General features: G+C 41.1%; 1 protein-coding gene across 1 annotated transcript; it reads left to right on the top strand.

Annotated features, from left to right (window-relative positions):
- Positions 1 to 9712: 9712 nt before the first annotated feature.
- On the top strand, positions 9713 to 10594 carry LOC145575376 (uncharacterized). Its single transcript, XM_081633255.1, has one exon. It carries the CDS (start codon positions 9713 to 9715, stop codon positions 10592 to 10594), a length of 882 nt encoding a protein of 293 aa, XP_081489381.1.
- The last annotated feature ends 617 nt before the right edge of the window (positions 10595 to 11211 follow it).

Genomic DNA, 11211 nt, shown 5'->3' with positions numbered 1-11211 from the left:
CGTTTGCGCGGCTTCTCCTCATCCCAGGTAGCCACAGCAATGGCCTTCTTGGGGACTTGAATTTCGAATCCCTCCCTCAAATGGAGGGACTCCTTGTACTTCTCAAAATCCTTCTTTAAAAACTTCAGGGCTGTCTCCCCAACTGTACAGGCGTACGGGTCCCTGAAGTTATCTATGTTGGCGACAGTTTCTTCGGCCGCCGCCTCGCCTTCGGCCGTCTCACCCACGGCCTCTTTCTCAACTTCTTATTCTTCCATTTGGTGAGAAGGGGCACTCCCAAACTCCGAAGACAGCACTCTGTCCAAATCTGCTACCTCGGCCGAGCTTCGGCCCCTTGAGCTTGGAACGCCCATTGAAGAAGGAACGTCCTCCTCGAACATTGGACGCTTGCCTTTATCCTTGGCAACGTCCACCTCATTTCCCGAAGGAGGGGCGTTGCGAATAGGCAGGGCGGACGGTTCGCGGATTGAGATTCCTGTTAAGGGTCTGTCCGCCCCACCCAGTTGAGGCCGAGGTTAAGAAGAAGTGGGGACGGACGAACCAGAAGCGTCCGCCCCAGGATCGGAAGGGTTGTCTTTGCAAGCTATCAGCTCGGCCCCATCCATGACCGAGCTGGCGAAATGAGGGAACCTAAGTTCCGGAGCAGGGGCGGACGAGGCGCCTTCAGCTTGAAGGCGTTCCTCGAAAGAAGAAGTGACCTCCACGGCCAAATGATGGGAGCCAGTGGAGGCGGTTGTTGTTTGGGTGGTGGAGTCAGTCTCCACCATTGTACTTGGGTTACTAGGGTCATAAGGGACCCTAGGATTAACCAGACTCCCGTCTGGGTTCCTGGCCGCGTGAAGCTCGCGCGTACGCATTGTTCTAGCCATTGCCTGTTGGGACAGAGAAGAATAAGTGGGGGTGAGTATGTACGCATCAGACATAGACTCACTCCAAGGAGGAGACAGCTCTTCTCCGTCCACTCTAGATTCCTCAGTCCCAGGCGAACGACCGGCCTCATGAGAAGAGTCGGACGAAGCCGAGTATGGATCCAGAATTGAAGTAAAAGAAAGATAAAAAAAAAAAAAAAAAAAGTGAAATGTAGGCGGCCTACCTCTGTACGTTCAGAAAACTTTGAAGGTGGTGGTGAAGCTCTTGAAGGTTGACCGGAAAACTCAAACTCACGGCGGCGCTCTTGAAGATTAAGGAAGAAGTAACTTTCTCTCACTAGAATGCTCTGCCTTCTCTCTAGAATTCTCAATTGGGTAAAGTGTGAAAATGAGAATTCACTCCCCATATTTATAGAATGAATTCATGGGGGTAAAGTGGTAAAATCATTTTTCCCGCCTAAACATTCAAACGGTAATTTCTTGAGAAATTACTCGAAGAAAGGGCCAGGACGACGTTAGGGTTCTGTTAACTTGAGAAAAAGACCAGACGAACAACTAACGGCACGTTAAAGTGAATTGAAATAAGTTAAGTGGAAAATTCAAGAATTTTACACCTTCAACACTTAGTCTCCAAAACTTGAGAAAATCTAAGAGGAAAAAACGTCCGCCCAGTTCTCAGACGTTTAGTCTAAAACAGGAATTCAGACGTACGAAGCATGATTAGAAAGCCAGGAAGTACGTTTGAAATCATGGAAGCCCAGATTACCCCAAAGAAGATATGTGGCCGTTCTGGGTGGTTAGGAGATAAGCTCCTCCCAGAGTATCAGAACGTCCAGTCTCATTGCTGTGGCCGTTCTGGGTGGTTAGGAGATAAGCTCCTCCCAGAGTATCAGAACGTCCAGTCTCATTGATGTGGCTGTTCTGGGCAATTAGGAGATCAACTCCTCCTAGAGTATCAGAACGTCCAGTCTCATTGATGTGGCCGTTCTGGGCAATTAGGAGATCAACTCCTCCCAGAGTATCAGAACGTCCAGTCTCATTGATGTGGCCGTTCTGGAAAATTAGGAGATCAACTCCTCCCAGAGTATCAGAACGTCCAGTCTCATTGATATGGTCGTTCTGGACAATTAGGAGATCAACTCCTCCTAGAGTATCAGAACGTCCAGTCTCATTGATGTGGCCGTTCTGGGCAGTTAGGAGATCAACTCCTCCCAGAGTACGAGAGCGTCCAGTACAAAGTATGGACGTCCAGATAAGCAAAAAGCCAAGCTCATTCTAGACTACGAGAACGTCCGGGGCAAAATATATGGACGTCCACGTAGCAAAAAGAGCCTTGAGCCAAAAGTATATGGACGTCCAGGGCATATGGGAAGCAAACCCAACCCAGAGTACCAGGACGTCCAGTGCGCAAGATCAGAGGAGGCGGCCAGTAAGTGTACGAGCCACCCCCTCTGAGGGGCAAATGTTTAAGGTAAAAATACCCCAGGTACGTGGCCCAATCTCATAGTGACACGTGGCCCAATAAACAGGCGACACGTGGCCCTATGAGAGTGAGACACGTGTCCACTTGTCATGGTGACACCTGTTAGCCATCTCTAAATGCCCCAATGCTGCAATCAGAAAGAGAAAAGGGCCCTGATGACCTCAGGCCCAAATCCCGTGAAAACCTTGAAAGCCGTAAAACGGCGCCCCCCACGACACGTGGCGACCTCTGATTGCGCAGCCAATCATGTCACGAAATTCTAGGGCATAAACCCTAGAGGGGTACATGTTCCCACCCCTATAAATACCCCAATCATTTATGATGGGAGGGGTGGATTGTGACATAACATAAATATAGAGCATTAAAGAGCTCCAACTTCTCTCTACTTTCTCTCTCTAGCCTTTTCCGTTTCCGTTCACTGACTTGAGCGTCGGAGGCGAATATTCCGAACACCGGAATATTCGTTATTTTGCAGGTGTCCGAGTCTTTGTCAGCAGAGCGTGACCAGTATCCGAGGGAATCACAAAAAACCCCGAAACAAGTTGGAAGTACAAAATAAAAACTACAAAAAAGCCGGATGCAAGTGGATCTACCCTTGGAAAACATGGGGCTTAACCCACAGGCGGACAGAAAGCATTCATCTTTGAAATTGTCCGGGTGGGGGATCCAGTTCTTTGGAACAATGATGTGAGTCCCATCCCCCAAGGGCTCAATAGTGGTTTATAAGAAACCCGGCTCCATTATTTGCTCCCGGGCCCTAGTAGAGAGCACTAGGAGAGGGCATTTCCTGCCAAGGAGAACCGGTTCCTGATTATACCGGCGTAGTGTCCAGTTGTGTCTCAAAGTTGGTGAGGAGATTAAATAAAATTTGTCCTTCCACCCGGACCATTTGGACACCTTGTCCAATGTCATCAAATACTGGGGCAATGTGGTAAGAGTATACCGTGCACCATGATCGCCTGGGGCCTTGCTCAAGTAGTGCATATGAGCAAAGGCAGAGAAACTGGGAACGAGGTTCTGGAGCTCGCAGGCGGCAATATAGCTTAAAATGTTCACCCACGAGTTTGGGGTGAGCTGCCAGATCCCCAGATCATACCCCTTTAGGATTTTTTTAATCCCAGTATGGAGGGGGAACCGGAGGCCGGCTTCTATTACCGTCTCGTAGAAGACAAAATAGTTGTCTGCGTTCTCTATTTTGTTGTCCCAAGCCATCACTGCGTCCCCAGGCGGAACGATAATATCCCACCCCTTTCCAAAGGGGTGCTTTTCTTTGAAAGCCCTGAAGCCACTCTTCAGCAGGGCTATGTCACTCGGAAGCATCCTAATTTTCTTCGGGTTAGGGTTGTCAGCAACTTTTGCCGGCTGCTGATAGTCAGCCGCGAAATTATCTTGATCGGAGCCAGAAGCCTCGGCTCCCGATCTTTCAGCGGCCTCAGTACCGCCTGATCCTTCCCTGGATCCATTAGAGGAGGCGGCCTCTTCACCGTCTACCTCTCGTACGCTTGAGCTCCCGGAAGAAGAGGGAGCCTCTTCATCAGAATTGCTGCTCTCCTCCAAACCCTTATGTTCCCCATCTGGAACAACCTCGTCGGCAGGTACTTCCATAGTGCGCCGGCTCTTAGACTTTCTGGCCGTCTGTTTGACTCTAGCCATTGTGTCCTGCACAGACACAGAGAGGGAGGAATTCGGGGATGAGCACAGCAGTTCCGACAGTCCAGAAAAGGCACCCCCTGTTCTAGACTCAGCCATTCCGGGAGACCGGCTGAGTGTCCTAGGCAGTGCCGAGTGTGTGGATTGAGAGCTCATTTTATTTTTAAGACTATGTATACAGACGGAAAAAAAGAATGTACACAAGTTGGAAAAGAAAAGCTAAAAATGGTACAGGCGGTTACCTTGCGTTTAACTCTGGAAACTCTGAAAACTGCTACAGACGGTGACCGGGTATTGCAAGGTTAGCACACGGAAATCTTGAGAATTTGCGGAATCAGAGAATCTCTCTAAAAAATCTCTCTTTCTCTCTCTAGAAAGTCAAATGAAAATGAAGTGAGAGAAGGGGGGGTAAACTTCTATTTATAGAAGGTGAAAACGGGGGCATCCCGTTTGAATTTTAAATTTTACTAGCCGTTGTAACTGTTCACCTTTGATAGGTGGACACGTGTCACAGGTCCCACGTGACATCCACGTGACCCCTGTGAGGGGCAAATGTTTAGGGTAAAAATTACCCTAGACAGGTGTCCTAATAAGAGAAGGCCACGTGTCAAGACCAGGCTGACCCAAGTGGTCCCCCAGCCATTTGACACGTGGCTCCTTCAGATAGATTCTGAAATGGCGGCCTTCAAGGGCCCAAATCCCAAGAAAACGCCGTAATTCGGCGCAGCCCACTAAAATCTAGGTCAAGTGACCTAGATAGGGGCACACCTACCAATGACCCTATAAATAGGGAGATATTTCCCCATTTTGGGGACACATTCAATCATTTATTACACCTACTTTCTCTCTCATCAGAGAAACACCTGAGCTTGGAATCCAAGCAGATCCCCACCTAAATTTCCGCACTCTTTATTCTCTTTCAAGTTACTAACTTGATCTTCGGAGGCGGAGCTCCCACTACCCGGAGTCTCCGTTGTTTTTGCAGGTACAGTCAGCCGGACCAATCTTTGTGACGTAACTCTCCCGAGGGACAAAAACACCCAAAACAGCTAGCATTGACAATGTTATTGAATTGTTGGAGAAAAGTGTTGCTACTAAGCCTACGAAAAGATATTCGAATGTAGATTAAACTCTAACTAAAATGGGAGTTGATGTGGCACGAGGTCGAGAATACTACATTCGTGCAATAAAATACTTGGAAGATGAGGGGGTTGCCAATATGTTCTTAGCACTTGAGGATGACGAATACAGGTGGTGGTACTTAGAAGGGACTTTCCCTAAAAACTGAGGAAGTTAAACTACGTGTGAATTAAATTTGATTGAACTCTTTGTAATTTTGTTTTGTTTGAAATATGTGTGTTTTTATTTCAGTTGAACTTTGTGTTGTCTTTTAGTTCGGTGAACTAGTTGTGTTGTTTTAATATGGTTTAAATTTGGTTTGTCGAAACTTAAAAGTATCGTTGAATGTTTTATTTAGGATTAATTACATGGACATCTTGTTTATCATTATTTTGTTTTGTTTAATGTAGAATGGGAGATGAAAACATTGGACATGCATGCATGATTCTTGCATTACAAGAACTTCGCGATTCACTAGAAGACAATCTTGATTCAGCGACAATCCCACTGACAAGGCAACCAAGGAGAGAACCGGGGGGGGGGGGAAGTGGAGCTGAATTTATACATAGGTTGTTAATAGAAACTCCGACGGAATGTCAAATTCAATTAAGATTTGATCGAAACATGTTTGTTCAACAAGTGAACTTGATGATTGAAAGAGGTCTACTACATGACGATAAATATGTGAAAGTAGCGAACAAGTAGGTATATGTCTATATATTATAGCAAAAGGACTTTCATATCGTTATACTTCTGACAAATTTAAGCATTCTATTTCTACAATAAGAAAGTATTATAACGAAGTGTTGGAAGCGTTGGTTAGTTTGTCCTTCGATATCATTAGACCACATCGTAACTTATTGGAGCCTTGGAGGTGCCTCCAGAGGTAGCTAATTGTACAAGATATTTGCCTTATTTCAAGGTATAACTTCATTATTTACATTGGCTTGTTTACGTTTCAATGTAGAAAGTGTAGATGTTTATTATAAAATTAATTATAAATGTCATTATTTGCCAGGATGCTATTGGAGCTTTGGATGGAACTCCTTATCAATGTCATTGTAAGTGATACCAATGGTGTGTCATTTCGTGATCGGCATGGAAAAAAAGTTGGAACGTATTGGCTTGTTGTTCGTTTGACATAATTTACACATTTATTAATGTCGGTTGGGAAGGAAGTGTTCATACCATGGTGTGGAAAGACAGTTTGGGCGATCCAAAATTTAATTTTCCCTATCCACCTCCGAGTAGACTCTAATTCTTCAATTACGTATTAAATTTATATTTTTATTTATTTTGTGTAAAATATTCTAAAGTCTATATATTTCAGGAAAATATAATTTGGAGGACTCGGCATATCCAAATAGTCTTGGATATATGATGTCGTACATCGGGGGAGTAAGAGTACATATACTTGATTTTAGAACATTTTAATAAGCTACATTCACCTTTAAGAATGAAGGTGGAATGTTCGTTTGGACAGTTGAAAAAAGGGTGGAGGGTATTACATAACATGCCACAAGCGTCACAAAAGAGTCAAATGTCAATCATTGCAGCCACTTTCACACTACATAATTTTATTCGGATGCATAAGCTTGGCATACCAATCATTCAACATCATGCGAATATAGGAGTAGAAGATTCAACTATGTATGCACAATGGCGCAAAGATAGTATGGCTAAAGTGCGACATCGTATAACACTCCGAATTTGGAGGGCTAATCGATCGGAAAGCGACCAATGAAGGTGATAACAACGAAGATCAAAGCGACAATGAAGATGGTGAAAATGACGATCATATGGAAGTAGATGGTTAATTCACCACAATGTTAAACTTTTATCTAATTATGTTCCTATTTTGATATGCAGTTGTAATAATTTGAAGATGTTAAACTATTATCTTTTATCTTTCTACTATTAACGTATGTTAAATATGGTGCACATTTATTTATGTTTTCACTCACCTAAATCAATGGTATGCACTTAATAATAATAATAATTAAAATAATAATAATAATAATAATAATTAAAACATTAATAATAATAATAATTATAACATTAATAATAGTATTAATAATAATGCCGAAATCTACTTTGCTCTACTCTGCTATCTTGAAATCTGATTTGCTCTGCTCTGCTCTGCTGAAATCTAATCTGCTCTGCTGTGCTTTGCCCAGAAGCTCAAAAGAATAGGGCCTCACTCATAGGCAAATAAAAAATGTCATTCTCTCACACACACTTTCTCACTCCTCTTTTCCACTTTTTCTCATGGGCGTTTTATTTAACAATTTATCACACACTCATGGGCTTAAAAACCCCCACACCATTCTCTCTCCTATTTTTCTCTCTAAAACATTACCATCATCACATTATTTTTAATATATGTAGCTTTTTTTTATTTTTTTTTTAATTTTATTTTCTGCTGATTTAGTTCCATGGTCCACGCTACTGTAGCAAATAATAAATTTTGTCATTGCTATGGGCATTTGAGCTTTTCCTCATGGGCATTTTTTTTTAATGCCTATGAGTAGGAAATAGTTTTAAACTTTTTACAATTATTTTTTCCTCATGGGCAAAAAAATGCCCATGAGTGGGAGTTCTCTAAGATTATAGCCAATGGTTGCCCATTTTGGGTGGGCATGAAAAGAGAGAAAAATAAATAAAGCTTAAAAAATAAAAAAGCTGTACTTTTGGTAAGAAATGGTTCATGACCAGGTCATGGCCATGACCATTTGTTGAGTGTGGGAATTTAGTGGCATTTCGCCACTTGTCCAACAAATAGAGGTGATTTAGTTTTTTTTTTTAATTGACAAGGGCTTACATGAGAAATGGAAGGAAAGGAGAATCAATGTTCACAAAATTGGAGGGCAACCAATGTGAGTGTATGGGCATGAGAGTTGGGCATAAATGAGGTGGAAGAGAGAGAAAGTAACAAAAAACATGATGACCGCCATTAGCTTGGGCATCCATTAGTTGTGCTCTAAGGGTTTTTGTGAAGTCAGGAGGTTAGGGGTTCAAAACCCTTACCAACCATTTGATTGTATTTTTTTCAATGTTTTATTGTTTTAGAAGATTAGTATTGATCAATTAAATTTGCTATTGTCATTCATATTTACTTTCAATTAGATTGATTAAGATTTTATTTTAGAAGAAAATTAGATTAATTAAGATAATAATTTTCGATTAGTAATCAACAATAATAGTTATAGTTTTATTCATTTTCACTCTTTTTAAAACATTATTACTACCGTCTTGGTCCCTTTTTTATCATATCCTTTATGTTTTTAATATTGGTCATAACTTTCTTTTTATGCAACTTTTTATTAAAATATAAAGGATCCAATGAGAAGTTTCTTAAAATGAGATGAATGAGAAGGATGAAATGTGCACGAGTTTTTCACTAAATGTGCATTTTTTTCACTAAATGTGCAAAATCGATTTTGAACAAATAAAATATTTGAATTTTTTGGAAATTCCGAAAATATGCACATTATGTTCAAAATTCAGTTTAAAATGATGTTTGTGACACAAATTATGATGTTTGTGACACAAATTATAACGTTAATAACCAATCCATGGTATTAAATGATGTTTGGGTCAATTTTTTTGCACATTCAGTTTAAAAAATATGAACATTCCGTACAAAAATTATGCACATAAAATTCTTCTCATCTTCTCATTTTAAGGAACTTCTCATTTATATATAGGACCAAGTTATAATGAGAACTAACCGAATAATAGGAATTGAGAACTAATCTGAACCGTTAGATCTAACTTAAATTCGCGCACGATGAGCGGTTGTGATTATTTTAAACAATTAGATGAATTTCACAAAAAATCAATCGTGATTTTCTCTCTCTTCAACCTCACTGACACCATTTCAACTCTCATGAAGCATTTTCTCTCTCCTCACTCCATTTTCGCTAAAAATCGCCATTGATAACTACTCTTCTACTCAAAAACTGTCATAAGAGTACCCTTAACCATGAATGGAAGAAATTATTTGTGTTACTGTTTACATAAAATAATAATAAAAAAAATTAAAGATTGGTGAACAGTGCTATGAACAAATACAAACCGTTTGGAAAAGCAAACCAACTGTGAAAAATTATTTGTGTCACAAACAATTGGTTTTGGTCATTTTTTACACAAAAACCTCACGTAGATGTAAGAAATTTAAAAAAAAAATCAAAAAGGGGAATTTGTGTCACAAACATAACGTTACAATTTTTGTAACGTTAATAACTTTTAACATATAATTTAAAAAAAAATACCAACGGTCATATTTTTTCATTCTCTATAAATAGACACCCATATTGATATAGTTTCGACAACCTCAAAAACTACCTCTTTTTAAAACCATAGTTTGTATCTTAATCTAATTTCTTCACAAAACTAGCCAGAAAATTACAAATTATGGATCCAAACCCTAATTATGCTTTTAATAATCCAAAACCTCAAATAAAGCGTAAATCCAAAAAAAAATCCACAACAAAATCCACCCAATTATAGAATACATCAAGAAAATTGGGTTCAAACCCCCCCTAATCACCCACAAAATTCTCCACAAGTAATCCCTCAAAGTTTCACCATGAATTTTGAGGGAAATTGTCAAAATTACCCACCAAGCTTCAACTACGCTCAACCTAGTCAATCAAACTTCTCAACTGAACCGATTAACCAACAAAATTATGGTGAATATGGTTTAGGAAGTGGTTATTCTCATCAGTTAACACCCGGAGGAGGCGGGAGCACAGACGAAAATTATGCACTTGATGACGATGAAGAAGACGATGATGAGGAGGAGGAATTGGATGTTCCATGCACCCAAATGAACTTCACCGAACTCCTAACACAGCCAACCTTCCAATCTGCACCTCATCCCAATCCTAAACCCACTGAAGAGCCCGATAAAACAATTTGGGATGATGCAGAGACAACTGCTTTAATCTCTGCGTACATGAACACAACCAACGATCGAATTACTGGAACAAATCAAAGATCAAATGTATTTTGGCAGATGGTTCTAGCGTCCTACGAAGATGCAAGAAAAGCCAACCCGGAGGAGATCGCCATCAGAACTGTTGGTAGTCTGAAGGGACGGTGGTTAAGAATTGCTCCAGCAGTTGTCAAGTGGTGTGGTAGCATCGACAAGGCAAGGATGCGTAGTGGACAAAATGCTGATGATGTGATTGCTGAGGCCCACAAGATCCATAAGAACTCATATGGGAAGTTCCAGTTCTATAAAGAGTGGCTCCAACTTAAGAAGTGGGATAGATATCGTTCTATTCTTGAGCAAAAAGTTCATGTGTCAGGACGTGGTCGTCCATCAAAGAAGCCTGCGACGATTAATACCACGGAGAGCGGTAGCAGCGGAAAGAGATCAAGGGATGAAGATGGTGGATCAACACCAAATACACCAACAAGTGGAGATGTTTTTACTAATGAGTTTGTACCACGTCCTGATGGTTAGAAGAAGGCTAAGTCGAGGTTGAAGGGCAAGGAAGTAACAACTCAAGCACTTGATACTTTCGAATCATTTGGTGACAAACTTAAATTGTACGGCAAAATGAGGGATAAGGCCGTTGATAGAGATTTGGAAAGGCTCGAGTTGGAGAAGAAGAAAGAAGCTAGAAAACAAAAGGAAATTGAGCTGGAGGAAAGAAACATTCAGATGCAACAATATAAAATGAATTGGGACATGCTCCAACAATTTCTTGCCAAAGAAGTTCGTGCCCCGTGGGAAGATCAGATGATCATCGAACTACAAGAATACCTCAGCAAATTTAGGGCATTTTAATGTTATGTTATGGAATAGGTTGCATTAGGGTTGTGCACCGGTCCAAAATCGGACCGGAATGGACCAGAACCCGGAATTGAATTTTTTTGGGGACCGGGACCGGACCGTAATCAACCGGTTCGGGTTCCAGTCCAGACCTGTTTATTTTGGTCCGGTTCGGTTTTGGACCGGAATGGACCGGTTACATTATTTTTTTTATTTTTTTTTTCATTTTAGTAACTTAAATATATACATACATTTTTAACGTCTTGTTTTTGTTTGCGTGCTTTCCTATTTTGCGCCTAGAATAT

The sequence above is a fragment of the Chenopodium album genome, chromosome 13 (assembly GCF_948465745.1).
Source record: "Chenopodium album chromosome 13, dcCheAlbu1.1, whole genome shotgun sequence".
Taxonomy (NCBI): Eukaryota; Viridiplantae; Streptophyta; class Magnoliopsida; order Caryophyllales; family Amaranthaceae; genus Chenopodium; species Chenopodium album.
Note: the sequence above shows the minus strand (reverse complement) of the source record. Positions and strands in the feature narration are given on the sequence as shown.